The sequence below is a fragment of the Anoplopoma fimbria genome, chromosome 23 (assembly GCF_027596085.1).
Source record: "Anoplopoma fimbria isolate UVic2021 breed Golden Eagle Sablefish chromosome 23, Afim_UVic_2022, whole genome shotgun sequence".
In the NCBI taxonomy this organism is placed as follows: domain Eukaryota; kingdom Metazoa; phylum Chordata; class Actinopteri; order Perciformes; family Anoplopomatidae; genus Anoplopoma; species Anoplopoma fimbria.
This window is the reverse complement of record NC_072471.1, coordinates 45,094-65,093: the sequence shown is the minus strand read 5'-3', so window position 1 is coordinate 65,093 and position 20,000 is coordinate 45,094. Positions and strand designations below refer to the sequence as shown.

General features: G+C 37.8%; 2 protein-coding genes across 3 annotated transcripts; one reads left to right on the top strand and one right to left on the bottom strand.

Annotated features, from left to right (window-relative positions):
- Positions 1–5,702: 5,702 nt before the first annotated feature.
- On the top strand, positions 5,703–7,363 carry opn1sw1 (opsin 1 (cone pigments), short-wave-sensitive 1). The gene is made up of 5 exons (XM_054625019.1): positions 5,703–6,042; positions 6,292–6,460; positions 6,550–6,715; positions 6,811–7,050; positions 7,262–7,363. Exons 1-5 carry the CDS (start codon positions 5,703–5,705, stop codon positions 7,361–7,363), a joined length of 1,017 nt encoding a protein of 338 aa, XP_054480994.1.
- A 221-nt stretch (positions 7,364–7,584) lies between these two features.
- On the bottom strand, positions 7,585–19,717 carry calua (calumenin a). 2 transcript variants are annotated; one of them, XM_054625017.1, is made up of 7 exons: positions 19,637–19,717; positions 18,310–18,536; positions 13,629–13,822; positions 12,276–12,442; positions 12,093–12,153; positions 10,564–10,763; positions 7,706–8,433 (listed from the first exon to the last, which is right to left on the bottom strand). In XM_054625017.1, exons 2-7 carry the CDS (start codon positions 18,525–18,527, stop codon positions 8,329–8,331), a joined length of 945 nt encoding a protein of 314 aa, XP_054480992.1. In that variant the 5' UTR covers positions 18,528–18,536; positions 19,637–19,717; the 3' UTR covers positions 7,706–8,328. The 2 variants fall into 2 exon arrangements, with proteins under 2 accessions (XP_054480993.1, XP_054480992.1); XM_054625018.1 differs by lacking the exon at positions 19,637–19,717 and having other exon boundaries at positions 7,585–8,433; positions 18,310–18,533.
- Positions 19,718–20,000: the final 283 nt, after the last annotated feature.

Genomic DNA, 20,000 nt, shown 5'->3' with positions numbered 1-20,000 from the left:
ATACACAGACCAGACCAGAGCCTCCAGGGTGGTCCAGAGACTAGGTCCAGAGACCAGGTCCAGAGACCAGGGACCAGGGACCAGGGACCAGGTCCAGAGTATAATAATAATAATAATAATACAACAGATACAGATCCAGAGACGTCATGATGGGAGCTCTATACACAGACCAGACCAGAGCCTCCAGGGTGGTCCATGTGGACCAGAGACCAGAGACCAGGGACCAGGTCCAGAGTATGGACCAGAGACCAGAGACCAGGGACCAAATAATAATAATAATAATAATAATAATAATAATAATAATAATAATAATAATAATAATAATAATAATAATAATAATAATACAACAGATCCAGAGACGTCATGATGGGAGCTCTATACACAGACCAGACCAGAGCCTCCAGGGTGGTCCAGAGACTAGGTCCAGAGACCAGGTCCAGAGACCAGGGACCAGGGACCAGGTCCAGAGTATAATAATAATAATAATAATAATACAACAGATACAGATCCAGAGACGTCATGATGGGAGCTCTATACACAGACCAGATCAGAGCCTCCAGGGTGGTCCAGAGACCAGGTCCAGAGACCAGGTCCAGAGACTAGGTCCAGAGTATAATAATAATAATAATAATAATAATAATAATAATAATAATAATAATAATAATAATAATAATAATAATAATAATACAACAGATACAGATCCAGAGACGTCATGATGGGAGCTCTATACACAGACCAGATCAGAGCCTCCAGGGTGGTCCAGAGACTAGGTCCAGAGACCAGAGACCAGGTCCAGAGACCAGAGACCAGGGACCAGGTCCAGAGACCAGAGACATGAGACCATGTCCAGAGACCAGTCATTAAAGCTCAGTGTCATTTGGTTTTGCTGTTTGTATTAATTCATCCTAATGATTGACTCTTTAAGGTAGTTGTTAGTGGAAGAGTGAATAACATTAATAACAGTAACAATAATAGCAATACTAACAACAATAATAATAACAATAACAATAATAACAACAATTGTTATTATTATAATTGTTGTTGTTATTATTTTAATCACAACATGTTTATCACGGAAATGTATTTCTGACAGAATCATTTTGACTCAACCTACGAACTGTCTTTCAACCACATGTGGTGGTCTTCATCAGTGAGTCGATGGCTCAGGTGTGATCACATGACTTCAGTTCATCACTTCAGGTGCTACTGAAAGCTCCTGGACAAAAAGCCAGTAAGTGGACCTTTGTGTTGAGATAACTCAGCCGTCTCATACAGCGTTTGCAAACCTGAGGGTCGAGGCCCCTCAAAGGGTTCAAGAGAAATCTGAGGGCGACCTGACAACCCTAACCCCAACCCACCTGACAATAAAAATACATTTCTAATAAACAAAATAAACTTTCTTTTTTATGACTCATGTCTTCATCACTTCAGATAAATACGCATACGAAGTGAAACGGGGTATTTATATCTCGTTACCTCTACCTTTGACTAAAATAGTGACTATTTGAAGATTTCACCTTTAGCAGCCAGATTAAAAGATGTTAACAAGATACTTTTTATTAATAAGGAACCCGTTCAGAGCCCTTTGGAGCCATTGGTTGGTATAAAGTGTCTTTTTGTCCACATTTCAAAATAAAACTTGAGACAAAGTTTGAATCAAAGGAGTTTATTGTGTTTTTATGCTTTTTCTTTCACATTTTCACCAGAAACTCAACCTTAAACACAACAGAACAAGCAAAGAAGATCGTAAATATAAACATTACAGGATAAAATCACAGTTCCCTCAATAAAAATATATAGAGAGATGTGATCAATATTTATATCCTCAAAGAAAACGGAGATCTGTAAGACTTTAATGTGAAAAACCCTGAAAGTGAGTTTAGTCATAAAACTGAGTTCACTCATTCATTCATTCATTCATTCATTCATTCATTCATTCATTCATTCACTCACTCATTCATTAATTCATTCATTCACTCACTCATTCTTTCACTTTTCATTCACTTATTCATTCACTCACTCATTCACTCATTCATTCACTCATTTGTTGTGTTGTGTTGGTGTTTCAGTCTGCAGAGAATCGCCAAAAAACTGAGGTCGTATCATACCCATGCTAACAAAACCCACAGCCTGGTTATGATACAGCCCCGGCTCTGATGGAGGATCAATAACTATCAGTTTATTATGATGGAGGATCAATAACTATCAGTTTATTATGATGGAGGATCAATAACTATCAGTTTATTATGATGGAGGATCAATAACTATCAGTTTATTATGATGGAGGATCAATAACTATCAGTTTATTATGATGGAGGATCAATAACTATCAGTTTCAGACTAGATGAAGTGATGAAGACCAGAACAGCCTCCCAGACTGGATGAAGTGATGAAGACCAGAACAGCCTCCCAGACTGGATGAAGTGATGAAGACCAGAACAGCCTCCCAGACTAGATGAAGTGATGAAGACCAGAACAGCCTCCCAGACTGGATGAAGTGATGAAGACCAGAACAGCCTCCCAGACTAGATGAAGTGATGAAGACCAGAACAGCCTCCCAGACTGGATGAAGTGATGAAGACCAGAACAGCCTCCCAGACTAGATGAAGTGATGAAGACCAGAACAGCCTCCCAGACTGGATGAAGTGATGAAGACCAGAACAGCCTCCCAGACTAGATGAAGTGATGAAGACCAGAACAGCCTCCCAGACTGGATGAAGTGATGAAGACCAGAACAGCCTCCCAGACTGGATGAAGTGATGAAGACCAGAACAGCCTCCCAGACTGGATGAAGCGATGAAGACCTGAACAGCCTCCCAGACTGGATGAAGCGATGAAGACCAGAACAGCCTCCCAGACTGGATGAAGTGGTGAAGACCAGAACAGCCTCCCAGACTGGATGAAGTGGTGAAGACCAGAACAGCCTCCCAGACTGGATGAAGCGGTGAAGACCAGAACAGCCTCCCAGACTGGATGAAGTGAAGAAGTGAAGAGGAATTGATGAAGGAGTGGAGGGGTTTTAAAAGGAGGCAGAGATTAAGGTCTTAATCCTGGTCCTCAGATTATCCGGTTTGAGCTGGAGGTCTTTTTGTGTCTAATCTGATGATCTGACGATGTTTTGAGGATTTTCGGGCTTGAGGACGTCTCAGGTAAATCTGAAACATCCGGATTAGATCTGAAGCTGCACGGACTGAAATCGAAAAGGTTCTTATTGGATTTTTCTCTGTCGACTACCTGCTGCTGCTGACAACGTCACTGTTCTCCAGGAAACACTGCAGTTTACTCTTTATTCATTTCATCACAGACTGGGAATCATTAATATGGAATCGAAGACATTCAACACTGAATTTAACTGTATATATATCATATATTCACATAAAACACTAAATGTAACCGTATATATATCATATATTCACATAAAACACTAAATATAACCGTATAAATATCATATATTCACATAAAACACTAAATATAACCATATATATATATATCATATATTCACATAAAACACTAAATATAACTGTATATATATCATATATTCACATAAAACACTAAATATAACTGTATATATATCATATATTCACATAAAACACTAAATATAACTGTATAAATATATATTCACATAAAACACTAAATATAACCGTATAAATATTGTATATTCATATAAAACACTAAATATAACTGTATAAATATATATATATATATATAATATCGTATATTCACAGGTAGAATAATTAGAATATAAATATAAAGGCATAATACATGAAGATGTTTCAACTTTAGACTTTACAGCCTGTGTTGTTGGGATTACGAAGGTTAACTAATGAGTAATGTTTAATTCTTTAATGAAGTGGTTAATTAAATGTGGACAAAGGTTTTGGATGTTAAACTGTTTGACATGTGAACAAGCTGTTCCTTAAAGGCTTAACTGTTACATGAAGATTGGACCAATCAGAGCTTCACTGACCGGCGGCACATTAAACTACCAACATCTTGTTTTTCTCCCTGATGTCAAAACACAAACACAAAGAATTACGTTTCCTCATGAACATCGTCCACCATGGATCCAGAAAAATGCTCTTGTTCTCTGATATGTTACTGTGACTCTGCTGTCTGTCTTTGACTCTTCTGTCTTTGACTCTTATGTCTGTGACTCTTATGTCTGTGACTCTTATGTCTGTGACTCTTATGTCTTTGACTCTTATGTCTGTGACTCTTATGTCTGTGACTCTTATGTCTTTGACTCTTCTGTCTTTGACTCTTATGTCTGTGACTCTTATGTTTTTGACTCTTATGTCTTGGACTCTTAGGAGGTTTTTGTCTCATAAGGTACACAAAAATAATTTCCCAAAAGATTGTAAAAAAACTAGCTTCTGCACTTTAACTAAAACTAAAAACTAAAAAAAACCTAACCCTAACCCTCTATATTGTTCACTAAGAGTAATGACAGCATTAGTATTTGTTGTGAGACTGCAGCAGCTTGTACTTAAAGCTATTTATGAAACTAGCTCATCATCAAAGTTACGCTTCAGACTACTGAGTGAAACCGGGTCACCTTTGACCTCTAACCTCCAGAGATGTGAATGAACATGATTTTCCACTTTACAGAATGAACACTTTATGAGAATCACATGCAGTTTAAAAATGTTATCCATGTCTCTTCTAAACTGGAGTATTTGAATATTTCTGCATTCTGGGAAACCTCAACAGTCATAAATTGAATTTCACTTGAAATCTGAGACACTTTACTGTATTCATGTGTGATGATGTTGGTCTCCATGGTAACCATGATCGGTGTGATGTCTCAGTTAATCTCACCCTCATGAGACTTAACGAGCCCAAACTAGAGACCTTTAGAACATTCACAACATGTATTTATGTTCTACGTATATTTATAGCAAAGAGTTTCAGAACAGTTTCCACAACAGAAGGGCTCGTCAACAAAACGCAGAAAGATGAAATTCTCCCAAAGATCTCCAACTGTCAAAAGTTTTAGAGACCAAATCACAGTATGATTTGTTACTACTATGTTCCTTAAGGTCTCGGTTTCTTAAAGTAATATTTTGGAGGGATTTTTCACCATTATGCTCAATTCATCAAAGGTCTGTGTAAGAAATATTATCAACCAGAAATGGGTGCAACAACTTATGAGACATAATAGAGAATGATGTCCGTCTCATACTTCCATCATAATGTTCTAAGGCCTTACACACCTGCACACTTTATTAGATTATTTTCATAACTGATGTATGACTAGAACTACTGGATACAACGAGCTGCATTAAACTAGTCTTCAGGTTCCCGGCTGTATGATGATGTTCCTGTTGACCCCCCCTCCCCCCCTAACAAAGACACAACAGAGGGATGTGGGTCACTAAAGGTTCTTATGAAAATGTTGCCGCACGATTATTCTCAGTTTGAATTCACGGTCTGCGTCTCGTACGTATCAGACAACAACATTTACATATCTTCTCTGTTTTTAGACCCGAACAACAAACGTATGTGACATGCTGCCTTTGATATTAGCCTGCTTTGACTGTAAATCCTGTCTGTAAACAGATTAAAGATTAAATGAGACGATTGTTAATCCTGAAATGTGACTTTAGAAAAAGTAAAGCAGCTCTTCCGAGTAAATCTTAGTGTAAGTGGTTTATGAGCGTATATAAGGAGGTTGTAGTCATCAGGTGTGCAGAGAGCTCACGATGGGGAAACACTTCCACTTGTACGAGAACATTTCTAAAGTGAGTCCCTTCGAGGGGCCACAGTATTACCTGGCCCCTCACTGGGCGTTTCACCTGCAGACCATCTTCATGGGTTTAGTACTGTTCGCTGGAGCTCCCCTAAACTTCATCGTTCTCTTCGTCACGCTCAAATACAAGAAGCTCCGAGTCCCACTCAACTACATCCTCGTTAACATCTCCTTCGCAGGATTCATCTTCGTCACCTTCTCCGTCAGTCAGGTGTTTGTTGCCACCATGAGGGGTTACTACTTCCTGGGTTACACCTTGTGTGCCATGGAGGCTGCCATGGGATCTATAGCAGGTAAGTGATCATGTCAAAAGGTGGACTCCAGAAGTGTGGTTGTCAGCAGGTAGATAAAGTCTGCTACAGATGGGGTTAGGACTCAATCAGTAATTTTTTTTCTCAGCTAAATTAAATACAATGAACTAAGTGGTAGTTTTATTTGATCAGAAAATCAACAGACAATTGTTAGTAGAACTCGTTATGACTTGATTTGTATTATTATCCTTTAATATTAGTATCATGTATTTCTCCCTGTGGCCTCTGCAGGACTTGTGACAGCCTGGTCTTTGGCTGTCTTGTCTTTTGAGAGATATCTGATCATCTGTAAACCGTTCGGAGCCTTTAGGTTCGGCAGTAACCACGCTATGGCTGCTGTTGCCTTCACCTGGTTCATGGGAGTCGGTTGTGCCATCCCACCTTTCTTTGGCTGGAGCAGGTGAGTAAACCACCTGTATGACGTTATCAGAGTCTGGTGCTTCTACACGCTTAATCTGACGTTTTAAACATGAATCATGTTATCTTCAGGTACATCCCTGAAGGTCTGGGCTGCTCCTGTGGACCCGACTGGTACACTCACAGCGAGGAGTTCAACTGCACCAGTTACACCCACTTCCTGATGGTGACCTGCTTCATCTGTCCGCTCAGCATCATCATCTTCTCCTACTCTCAGTTACTGGGTGCTCTGAGAGCTGTGAGTTTAAGTCTGACAGACGTGTTCATCAATCAGTCCATCAACCATCATTGAAGGTCCTGGTTTGAGGTCCTGGTCTTGTTTCTTGTGTTCAGGTAGCAGCTCAGCAGACGGAGTCCGAATCCACCCAAAAGGCCGAGAAGGAAGTGTCGAAGATGATAATCGTGATGGTGGGATCCTTCGTCTCCTGTTACGGCCCGTACGCTCTGGCAGCTCTTTACTTCGCCTACTCTACGGACGAAAACAAAGACTATCGACTCGTCACCATCCCTGCGTTTTTCTCCAAAAGCTCGTGTGTCTACAACCCGCTCATCTATGTCTTCATGAACAAACAGGTAAGAAGAGTTAACCCTTAAACTAACAGGTCAGCAGAGTCAACCCTTAAACTAACAGGTGAGCAGTGTTAACCATTAAACCAACAAGTGAGCAGTGTTAACCCTTAAACTAACAGGTGAGCACAGTTAGTTGTGTCGTTTTTCTCTGCGCAGGTCAGACCTGATTAAAAAGTTATAATGAAATCCTGATTCCTGCTGTTTTCCTCAACAGTTTAATGCCTGCATCATGGAGACGTTCTTTGGAAAGGTGATGGACGAATCATCTGAAGTTTCTTCAAAGACTGAAGTGTCATCGGTGTCCACAGCTTCTTAAAGTTTATAACAAAATAAAACTGAAGACAAAAGGACATTTAAGCGCCTTTACAAAACCATGGAAATATCTGTAGAATGTGTCGATTTCTGACCAAACAACATGTAAATATAACAAACTGTTCAGCTTCTTCTGAAGATATTTATTTTACTGTAGTGCTTCTTTGTTTAGATACATGCAACAAAACATTTTAATAAAAATGTTCAAAAAGTTTGTTTGCCCTCAGTTGCTTTAGGAAATGTTGACATGCTTGTGTAGTAGTTGAACTTTTATAACTGCACTTAATGCAGATTCAACTGTTCACACTATTAAACTCTGTAGTATTGAAGGGTTAGTTAAATCAAAACAAACATCAAATAATATATATCTTTAACTGTAAATGTTTATTGAAAAACAGGCTGTAAAATTATTTCTGTCTGTGTGCAAATCCAAGAGAAATGTGATAATTATTTTTTCAGTGATATAACATGAGGAGTAACAATTATTTTCATGACATTTCCACATCTTTACTCTTCATTTTCTCTTGAACTAGTTCTACGGTTTAGTTTTTTTCTTAAAACACATTTGTGGTCTTAGATCAGAAAATGTCACGGTGGCATCATAGACAGGAAATGAATGAAATATGAAAGCAAAAAATGTACAGATCAAAACTGTGAGGCACCAAAGAGAGGAATGTTCAGTAAACAGATCACAGCAGCAGAAAGACTCTTTAAACAGAAACAGAAACCACTGAGAAACAAAACGAAAACGGATGGAATATAAAGTCCTAAATATGGAAATATTGTAAAAAGATCAGACTGACCAGCCAAAGTTTTGTTTAACGTAACAGAAGTCTCAAAGTTTTAAATCCAGAACTCCAAACGTATTTTCACAAAGTTATTTAAAGCTATACTGTAGGTTTACAGAATAAATTATTCTTTAGAAACATGAGTAAAATCATGTTTTCAATGTCAAAATCTGCATCTTCTCTAGAACTCGTCATGTTGTAGTAAAGCTTCCCCGAAGTCCGTCACCTGACTGCCAACAAACACATCGTATTTCTCAAGGATTTCACTTTTGGTAAGTTTTCCATCCTGAAAAAAAGACATAAAACCAGGTGTTGAGCAGGTAAACGTGAAGCAGTGATTAAAGAGTTAAACAGGTGAACATGAAGCAGTGATTAAAGAGTTAAACAGTAGAACATGAAGCAGTGATTAAAGAGTTAAACAGGTGAACATGAAGGAGTGATTAAAGAGTTAAACAGGTGAACATGAAGCAGTGATTAAAGAGTTAAACAGGTGAACATGAAGCAGTGTTTAAAGAGTTAAACAGGTGAACATGAAGCAGTGATTAAAGAGTTAAACAGGTGAACATGAAGCAGTGATCAAAGAGTTAAACAGGTGAACATGAAGCAGGGATCAAAGAGTTAAACAGGTGAACATGAAGCAGTGATCAAAGAGTTAAACAGGTAAACATGAAGGAGTGATTAAAGAGTTAAACAGGTGAACATGAAGGAGTGATTAAAGAGTTAAACAGGTGAACATGAAGCAGTGATCAAAGAGTTGAACAGGTGAAAATGAAGGAGTGATCAAAGAGTTAAACAGGTGAACATGAAGCAGTGATCAAAGAGTTAAACAGGTGAACATGAAGCAGTGATCAAAGAGTTAAACAGGTGAACATGAAGGAGTGATTAAAGAGTTAAACAGGTGAACATGAAGCAGTGATTAAAGAGTTAAACAGGTGAACATGAAGGATTGATCAAAGAGTTAAACAGGTGAACATGAAGGAGTGATCAAAGAGTTAAACAGGTGAACACGAAGGAGTGATCAAAGAGTTAAACAGGTGAACATGAAGCAGTGATTAAAGAGTTAAACAGGTGAACATGAAGCAGTGTTTAAAGAGTTAAACAGGTGAACATGAAGCAGTGATTAAAGAGTTAAACAGGTGAACATGAAGCAGGGATCAAAGAGTTAAACAGGTGAACATGAAGCAGTGATCAAAGAGTTAAACAGGTAAACATGAAGGAGTGATTAAAGAGTTAAACAGGTGAACATGAAGGAGTGATTAAAGAGTTAAACAGGTGAACATGAAGCAGTGATCAAAGAGTTGAACAGGTGAAAATGAAGGAGTGATCAAAGAGTTAAACAGGTGAACATGAAGCAGTGATCAAAGAGTTAAACAGGTGAACATGAAGCAGTGATCAAAGAGTTAAACAGGTGAACATGAAGGAGTGATTAAAGAGTTAAACAGGTGAACATGAAGCAGTGATTAAAGAGTTAAACAGGTGAACATGAAGGATTGATCAAAGAGTTAAACAGGTGAACATGAAGGAGTGATCAAAGAGTTAAACAGGTGAACATGAAGCAGTGATCAAAGAGTTAAACAGGTGAACATGAAGCAGTGATCAAAGAGTTAAACAGGTGAACATGAAGGAGTGATCAAAGAGTTAAACAGGTGAACATGAAGCAGTGATCAAAGAGTTAAACAGGTGAACATGAAGGAGTGATCAAAGAGTTAAACAGGTGAACATGAAGCAGTGATCAAAGAGTTAAACAGGTGAACATGAAGGAGTGATCAAAGAGTTAAACAGGTGAACATGAAGCAGTGATCAAAGAGTTAAACAGGTGAACATGAAGGAGTGATCAAAGAGTTGAACAGGTGAAAATGAAGGAGTGATCAAAGAGTTAAACAGGTGAACATGAAGCAGTGATCAAAGAGTTAAACAGGTGAACATGAAGGAGTGATTAAAGAGTTAAACAGGTGAACATGAAGCAGTGATCAAAGAGTTAAACAGGTGAACATGAAGCAGTGATCAAAGAGTTAAACAGGTGAACATGAAGCAATGATTAAAGAGTTAAACAGGTGAACATGAAGGATTGATCAAAGAGTTAAACAGGTGAACATGAAGGAGTGATCAAAGAGTTAAACAGGTGAACATGAAGGAGTGATCAAAGAGTTAAACAGGTGAACATGAAGCAGTGATTAAAGAGTTAAACAGGTGAACATGAAGCAGTGATCAAAGAGTTAAACAGGTGAACATGAAGGAGTGATCAAAGAGTTAAACAGGTGAACATGAAGCAGTGATTAAAGAGTTAAACAGGTGAACATGAAGCAGTGATCAAAGAGTTAAACAGGTGAACATGAAGGAGTGATCAAAGAGTTAAACAGGTGAACATGAAGCAGTGATTAAAGAGTTAAACAGGTGAACATGAAGCAGGTCTCACCTGGTTGGCGTCGGACTCGTGCAGAAGGTGTTTGGCTTCAGCTTCAGCGTGGTCGTAATCCAACGGAAGAATCCAGTCCAGAGTTTCTTCTTTGTCCATCTTTCCATCTTTGTTTTTGTCTCTGAACTCAGAGAACTGCTGCCGTTCTGACTCCACCCACTCCGGTTCGTCTTCTCCACCTTCTGAATTAATCATGTCACCTGTAGACGTGAAGAAGAGATCTTTAAATCTCTTTTATTAAAGTAAAATAATATACGATGACGTTATGTATCTGATGCAGGTCATAAATATTTAATAACAATGTAAAAAATATCTAAATAAAGTGAAAATAAATCAGCTGAGTTTCTATTGGCTGACTGAGAACATCCTGTCAGGTGACCTCTGACCTGCTGGAACTCCAACTGAAACAGGAAATACATTAAAAAACAAAGCCTTGGTCCAGTTCCAGTGTTAAACCCTGAACTCTCAGGGACTCATGACAGCACCTGGAGAGACTATGAGGTCTAAATGGTGTAAATACCAACATATCACATCACCATGCCATCTTCATCTGCTCCACCTCCTTCATCTTCACCCCCTCCACCATCTTCTCCCCCTACTCCTCCACCATCTTCACCCCCTCCACCTCCACCATCTTCTCCCCCTACTCCTCCACCATCTTCTCCCCCTACTCCTCCACCATCTTCTCCCCCTACTCCTCCACCATCTTCACCTGCTCCACCTCCTTCATCTTCACCCCCTCCACCTCCACCATCTTCTCCCCCTACTCCTCCACCATCTTCACCCCCTACTCCTCCACCATCTTCTCCCCCTACTCCTCCACCATCTTCACCTGCTCCACCTCCTTCATCTTCACCCCCTCCACCTCCACCACCTTCTCCCCCTACTCCTCCACCATCTTCACCTGCTCCACCTCCTTCATCTTCACCCCCTCCACCTCCACCATCTTCTCCCCCTACTCCTCCACCATCTTCACCCCCTACTCCTCCACCATCTTCTCCCCCTACTCCTCCACCATCTTCACCTGCTCCACCTCCTTCATCTTCACCCCCTCCACCTCCACCATCTTCACCCCCTACTCCTCCACCATCTTCACCTGCTCCACCTCCTTCATCTTCACCCCCACCTCCTCCACTATCTTCACCTGCTCCACCTCCACCACCTCTACCATCTTAACCCCCTCCACCTCCACCCTCTTCTCCCCCACCTCCTCCACCACCTTCACCTGCTCCACCTCCACCATCTTCTCCCCCTACTCCTCCACCATCTTCTCCCCATACTCCTCCACCATCTTCACCTGCTCCACCTCCTTCATCTTCACCCCCACCTCCTCCACCATATTCTACCACACCTCCTCCACCATCTTCACCCCTCCACCTCCACCATCTTCTGCCCCACCTCCTCCACCATCTTCACCCCCTCCACCTCCACCATCTTCACCCCCTCCACCCCCACCATCTTCCCCATATTTTCCTCTACCTCTTTCATCTTCACCCCCACCTTCTTCCCCTGCTCCACACTCCTCTTACCGATGTACTCCTTCAGGTCGATGAAACCGTCTCTGTTCTTGTCGATGTCCTCCATCGTTTCCTGTGACAGTGAAACAAATGACTTCAGTTACGTTACATCATGTTAGTGACATGATGTCAGTGACATCACAAAACAGCAGTGACATCATGTCAGAGACATCAGGGCAGTGACATCACACCCACCTGCACCACAATGTCTTTCATGTGTTCGTGATCTTCAGGATGAAGAAAAGCTGCAAACTCGTGCTTGTCGGCGTTCAGATCTCCGTTTCTGTCTGCGACTCTGAAACGTCTCTCGTCCCTCGACATCATGTGACCGTAGTCAAACTCAGAGTCCGTCTGGGGGTCTTCTGTTAAAGGTAATCAATCAGAGATCAATCAGAATCATTATACTAATGAGGTAATCAATCAGAAATAAATCAGAAAATAATTATACTAATGAGGTAATCAATCAGAAATCAATCATTAAATAATTCTAATGATGAAGGACATGGATGCTGTTTGCTCTCTGCTGTTTGATGAATGAATGAGAAACTTATTTATATATTCACATATGTTATAATTAGACTCTTGATATATTTCTACATTATATTATTAGACTCTTTATATATTTATACATTATATTATTAGACGAGGCTGCACGGTGGTGTAGTGGTTAGCACTGTCGCCTCACAGCAAGAGGGGGTTCAATTCCCGGGCTGGACAACCTTCTGTGTGGAGTTTGCATGTTCTCCACGTGTCAGCGTGGGTTCTCTCCGGGTTCTCCGGCTTCCTCCCACAGTCCAAAGACATGCAGCTTAGGTGCATTGAAGACTCTAAATTGCCCGTAGGTGTGGATGTGAGTGTGAATGGTTGTTTGTCTCTATATGTCAGCCCTGTGACAGACTGGAGACCTGTCCAGGTGAACCCTGTCCAGGTGAACCCTGCCTTCACCCATTGACAGCTGAGATCGGCTCCAGCACCCTGCGACCCTTAACTGGATAAGCAGGTTACGGAAAATGGATGGATGGATATTATTAGACTCTTTATATATTTATACATTATTAGACTCTTTAAATATTTATACATTATATTATAAGACTCTTTATATATTTATACATTATATTATTAGACTCTTTTTTTATATAATAATAATAATAATAATAATAATAATAATAATAATAATAATAATAATAATAATAATAATAATAATTAAGCCTTTATTATTCCCACAATGGGGAAATTACAATTCTCTGCATTTAACCATTCCCATTTAACCATCCCGGAGGAGTAGTGGGCTGCTTAGAAGCACCCGGGGGTTAGGTGTCCCCCTAACCCTAACCCCATGTTGACTGTAGAGGGCTTTGAACCACCAACCTTGTGGTTGCAGGACGAGCGCTCTACCTCGTGTTCCACAGCCACCCAATATATATATATTCATGCATTATAAAATTTGACTCTTTAAATATCTATACATTATATAATTAGACTCTTTACATATTTATATACTATTTAATTAGACTATATATTTATACATTATATTATCAGACTCCTTACCCAGATAACTCCCGTATGTGACGTTCTTGTACTCCTCCCAGCTGATCACACCGTCATCGTTCACGTCAAAGTCTCTCCACTGACGCTCCACGTTGTTGTAAATGTGTTTCTTCTGAGCCCTTTTGATCCAAACCTTCAGCTCCTCTTCAGAGACAAACCCGTCTTTGTCACCGTCCATTTTGTCCACGATGATGCTGCGGACAGAAACAATCAGCTCACTAATGGATTGGACTGCATCATGTATAAATCTAGATTAACTCACATTTAGATTAACTTCAATGTAACATTGATTTAACGTGTATATAAGTGTGTAGGTATATACGTAGTGTGTAACATTGATTTAACGTGTATATAAGTCTGTAGGTATATACGTAGTGTGTAACATTGATTTAATGTGTATATAAGTCTGTAGGTATATACGTAGTGTGTAACATTGATTTAACGTATATAAGTGTGTAGGTATATACGTAGTGTGTAACATTGATTTAACGTGTATATAAGTCTGTAGGTATATACATAGTGTGTAACATTGATTTAATGTGTATATAAGTGTGTAGGTATATACGTAGTGTGTAACATTGATTTAACGTATATAAGTGTGTAGGTATATACGTAGTGTCTAACATTGATTTAACGTATATAAGTGTGTAGGTATATACGTAGTGTGTAACATTGATTTAACGTGTATATAAGTGTGTAGGTATATACGTAGTGTGTAACATTGATTTAACGTGTATATAAGTGTGTAGGTATATACGTAGTGTGTAACATTGATTTAACGTGTATATAAGTGTGTAGGTATATACGTAGTGTGTAACATTGATTTAATGTGTATATAAGTGTGTAGGTATATACGTAGTGTGTAACATTGATTTAACGTGTATATAAGTGTGTAGGTATATACGTAGTGTGTAACATTGATTTAACGTGTATATAAGTGTGTAGGTATATACATAGTGTGTAACATTGATTTAACGTATATAAGTGTGTAGGTATATACGTAGTGTGTAACATTGATTTAACGTGTATATAAGTGTGTAGGTATATACGTAGTGTGTAACATTGATTTAACGTATATAAGTGTGTAGGTATATACGTAGTGTGTAACATTGATTTAACGTATATAAGTGTGTAGGTATATACGTAGTGTGTAACATTGATTTAACGTGTATATAAGTGTGTAGGTATATACGTAGTGTGTAACATTGATTTAACGTGTATATAAGTGTGTAGGTATATACATAGTGTGTAACATTGATTTAACGTATATAAGTGTGTAGGTATATACGTAGTGTGTAACATTGATTTAACGTGTATATAAGTCTGTAGGTATATATATAACATAGTGTGTAGGTGTAACATTGATTTAACGTATATAAGTGTGTAGGTATATACGTAGTGTGTAACATTGATTTAACGTGTATATAAGTGTGTAGGTATATACGTAGTGTGTAACATTGATTTAACGTGTATATAAGTCTGTAGGTATATACATAGTGTGTAACATTGATTTAATGTGTATATAAGTGTGTAGGTATATACGTAGTGTGTAACATTGATTTAACGTATATAAGTGTGTAGGTATATACGTAGTGTGTAACATTGATTTAACGTGTATATAAGTGTGTAGGTATATACATAGTGTGTAACATTGATTTAACGTATATAAGTGTGTAGGTATATACGTAGTGTGTAACATTGATTTAACGTGTATATAAGTGTGTAGGTATATACGTAGTGTGTAACATTGATTTAACGTATATAAGTGTGTAGGTATATACGTAGTGTGTAACATTGATTTAACGTATATAAGTGTGTAGGTATATACGTAGTGTGTAACATTGATTTAACGTGTATATAAGTCTGTAGGTATATACGTAGTGTGTAACATTGATTTAACGTATATAAGTGTGTAGGTATATACGTAGTGTGTAACATTGGTATATACGTAGTGTGTAACATTGATTTAACTGTAGGTATATACATAGTGTGTAACATTGATTTAATGTGTATATAAGTGTGTAGGTATATACGTAGTGTGTAACATTGATTTAACGTATATAAGTGTGTAGGTATATACGTAGTGTGTAACATTGATTTAACGTATATAAGTGTGTAGGTATATACGTAGTGTGTAACATTGATTTAACGTGTATATAAGTGTGTAGGTATATACGTAGTGTGTAACATTGATTTAACGGTATATAAGTGTGTAGGTATATACGTAGTGTGTAACATTGATTTAACGTAGTGTGTATATAAGTGTGTAGGTATATACGTAGTGTGTAACATTGATTTAACGTGTATATAAGTGTGTAGGTATATACATAGTGTGTAACATTGATTTAACGTATATAAGTGTGTAGGTATATACGTAGTGTGTAACATTGATTTAACGTGTATATAAGTGTGTAGGTATATAAGTGTGTAGGTATATACGTAGTGTGTAACATTGATTTAACGTATATAAGTGTGTAGGTATATACGTAGTGTGTAACATTGATTTAACGTATATAAGTGTGTAGGTATATACGTAGTGTGTAACATTGATTTAACGTGTATATAAGTGTGTAGGTATATACGTAGTGTGTAACATTGATTTAACATTGATGTATATAAGTGTGTAGGTATATACATAGTGTGTAACATTGATTTAACGTATATAAGTGTGTAGGTATATACGTAGTGTGTAACATTGATTTAACGTGTATATAAGTCTGTAGGTATATACATAGTGTGTAACATTGATTTAACGTATATAAGTGTGTAGGTATATACGTAGTGTGTAACATTGATTTAACGTGTATATAAGTGTGTAGGTATATACGTAGTGTGTAACATTGATTTAACGTGTATATAAGTCTGTAGGTATATACATAGTGTGTAACATTGATTTAATGTGTATATAAGTGTGTAGGTATATACGTAGTGTGTAACATTGATTTAACGTATATAAGTGTGTAGGTATATACGTAGTGTGTAACATTGATTTAACGTGTATATAAGTGTGTAGGTATATACATAGTGTGTAACATTGATTTAACGTATATAAGTGTGTAGGTATATACGTAGTGTGTAACATTGATTTAACGTGTATATAAGTGTGTAGGTATATACGTAGTGTGTAACATTGATTTAACGTATATAAGTGTGTAGGTATATACGTAGTGTGTAACATTGATTTAACGTATATAAGTGTGTAGGTATATACGTAGTGTGTAGTGTGTAACGTTGATTTAACGTGTATATAAGTGTATAGGTATATACGTAGTGTGTAACATTGATTTAACGTGTATATAAGTGTGTAGGTATATACATAGTGTGTAACATTGATTTAACGTATATAAGTGTGTAGGTATATACGTAGTGTGTAACATTGATTTAACGTATATAAGTGTGTAGGTATATACGTAGTGTGTAACATTGATTTAACGTATATAAGTGTGTAGGTATATACGTAGTGTGTAACATTGATTTAACGTGTATATAAGTGTGTAGGTATATACGTAGTGTGTAACATTGATTTAACGTATATAAGTGTGTAGGTATATACGTAGTGTGTAACATTGATTTAACGTGTATATAAGTGTGTAGGTATATACGTAGTGTGTAACATTGATTTAACGTGTATATAAGTGTGTAGGTATATACGTAGTGTGTAACATTGATTTAACGTGTATATAAGTGTGTAGGTATATACGTAGTGTGTAACATTGATTTAACGTGTATATAAGTGTGTAGGTATATACGTAGTGTGTAACATTGATTTAACGTGTATATAAGTGTGTAGGTATATACATAGTGTGTAACATTGATTTAACGTATATAAGTGTGTAGGTATATACGTAGTGTGTAACATTGATTTAACGTGTATATAAGTGTGTAGGTATATACGTAGTGTGTAACATTGATTTAACGTGTATATAAGTGTGTAGGTATATACGTAGTGTGTAACATTGATTTAACGTGTATATAAGTGTGTAGGTATATACGTAGTGTGTAACATTGATTTAACGTATATAAGTGTGTAGGTATATACGTAGTGTGTAACATTGATTTAACGTATATAAGTGTGTAGGTATATACGTAGTGTGTAACATTGATTTAACGTATATAAGTGTGTAGGTATATACGTAGTGTGTAACATTGATTTAACGTGTATATAAGTGTGTAGGTATATACGTAGTGTGTAACATTGACAGAGTTCAAATTCATTTTTTATATAAATTTTGCAGAAATGTTCCTTCTTTCCTTTCATTACATTCATCACTAATTCCACTCAATGAACCAAACTGAAAATATAATTAACTTTGTGACGTGTGTGAACTGTAGAAAATTGACCAAACTTGTTGAACCAGTTGATGTTTACACGGAAAACCAGGAAATAAAAAACAGGATTTACAGTTTGTCGCCTCATAAACATGAAGCCAACTGAACACACTTACAGGTGACATACACAAGTGATATACACACAGGTGACACACAGAGGTGACACACACAGGTGACCCTCACAGGTGACACACAGAGGTGACACACACAGGTGACCCTCACAGGTGACCCTCACAGGTGACACACACAGGTGACACACACAGATAGGTAATGTGTGTAGTAGGACTCTACAGTGTTCCTATATTGCTGTGACTCATAACATAATTATTCATATTAAATATGAAGAAGTCACCCGAGCCTCCGTCTGCTCTCCTCTGCTGGCAGCTGGTCGAAGGCTTTGGCCTGGTCTTCACCCAGAAACGCTTCGTGGTCGTAGTCGTAGTTCTTGTTGTCATTGTGTTCCAGGTGGCTGAGCGGTTCCTCGTCATGGACTCGACTCTTCTTCTCGGTGGGTTTGCTGCTGCCGGAGACGACGCATAGAACGAAACACATCAACAACGGACGGACCATCCTAACGACCTGACAGAGAAAAGAAGTTAGACGTATTAAAGTTATTAAAGTGAATGCATTAAAATAACATAAAAGTAACTAAGTACATTTACTAAAGTACTGTAAAAATATGTTATTCTTTACTGCACTACATGTATCTGACAGCTTGAGCTACTTTTAGATTTCACAAAGAAAATAAATAAGCTGCTCTTAAAATATTGTGGAATATTAAAATAGCCAACAAAATATGAAGCATTTCAAACATTGAAGTACTGCTTAGATATGAAAACATAAATAATAATGACGTAGAAATACAATAAAGTGCTGATGGAAGCCATTTTACATGATGAGTACTTTAACGTTTGATACTTTGCAATATATCATTTTACTTTGTCAAGGAAACACATTAACACACGTCACGCAGCCATTAAATGATAAACAACAGTACAAAGTCAACAAGACAACACACATACAAGTCAAACTTAAAATCAAATAAACAACAATGAGAATGAAATTATGTAACTAGACAAACATTGAATTATGTTTTCAATCACATCCCAATACAAAACTAAAAAGAGTTCTCTGGAGATCTCCCATATAATCCAGGAAGGGTTGTCATATCTAGTCAAATGTTCTACTCTTATTCCTCAAACATAAAGTTATTTTCTCTAAAGTTATACATATATATATTGTATTATATTATATTATATTAACCCTAACCCTTTTTAAGGTTGGATTTAGTAAACATTAATAAACAACAGAAAGTCAACAACTTGAATACTGGACAGGCTACTTCAGGTACTTCTATACTTTAACTCCAGTTCACAGTACTTTACAAAGTATTAGTACTTCTACTTAAGTAACAGATGAGAGAACTTCCAGGATGACTGTAAATTCAATGATGAACATTTTAATATTATATTTCCTATTTTATCAACGGGACCTTTATGCTTATGTTCTAATTAAAAGCATGTAGAACCTTTGTATCATATTTGTATCAGAGTTTTCTTTAAATCCTCTTGATGATTATCTCTACACACATCATTCATATCATGAAACTTGTGCACAATGACGTCAGAACGCCGTGACGCTGCGTGGAGACGTCACAGTGTCTTCACTGCGTCACTTACCTGTGTGCCTGCAGCGCTGTGTCCTCCGTCCTCAGCTGTCTTCTCTCTTCTGCTTGCCGACCATCACACACCCGGACCCGCACAGCCCTTTCCGTCCTGCCGCAGCCAATCGGATTCCTCCGCGCGTTCATCATACCGCTTCCACTGCGAGTTTCCTCCTGAGGACCAATGGCAGCGGGAGGAGACTGACGTCATCTGCGTCCTGCCACGTCCTCAAATATCAAACATCAAGATTCATCATTGAAGAAGGGAAACGAAGTAATGAAAGAACAAGAAAATGATTATGTAAATTCATGTGGACTGAACAGTGTCATAATGAAACCCTTCTACCTCCCCTGCACAGGAATTATTATCATCTCCAGTC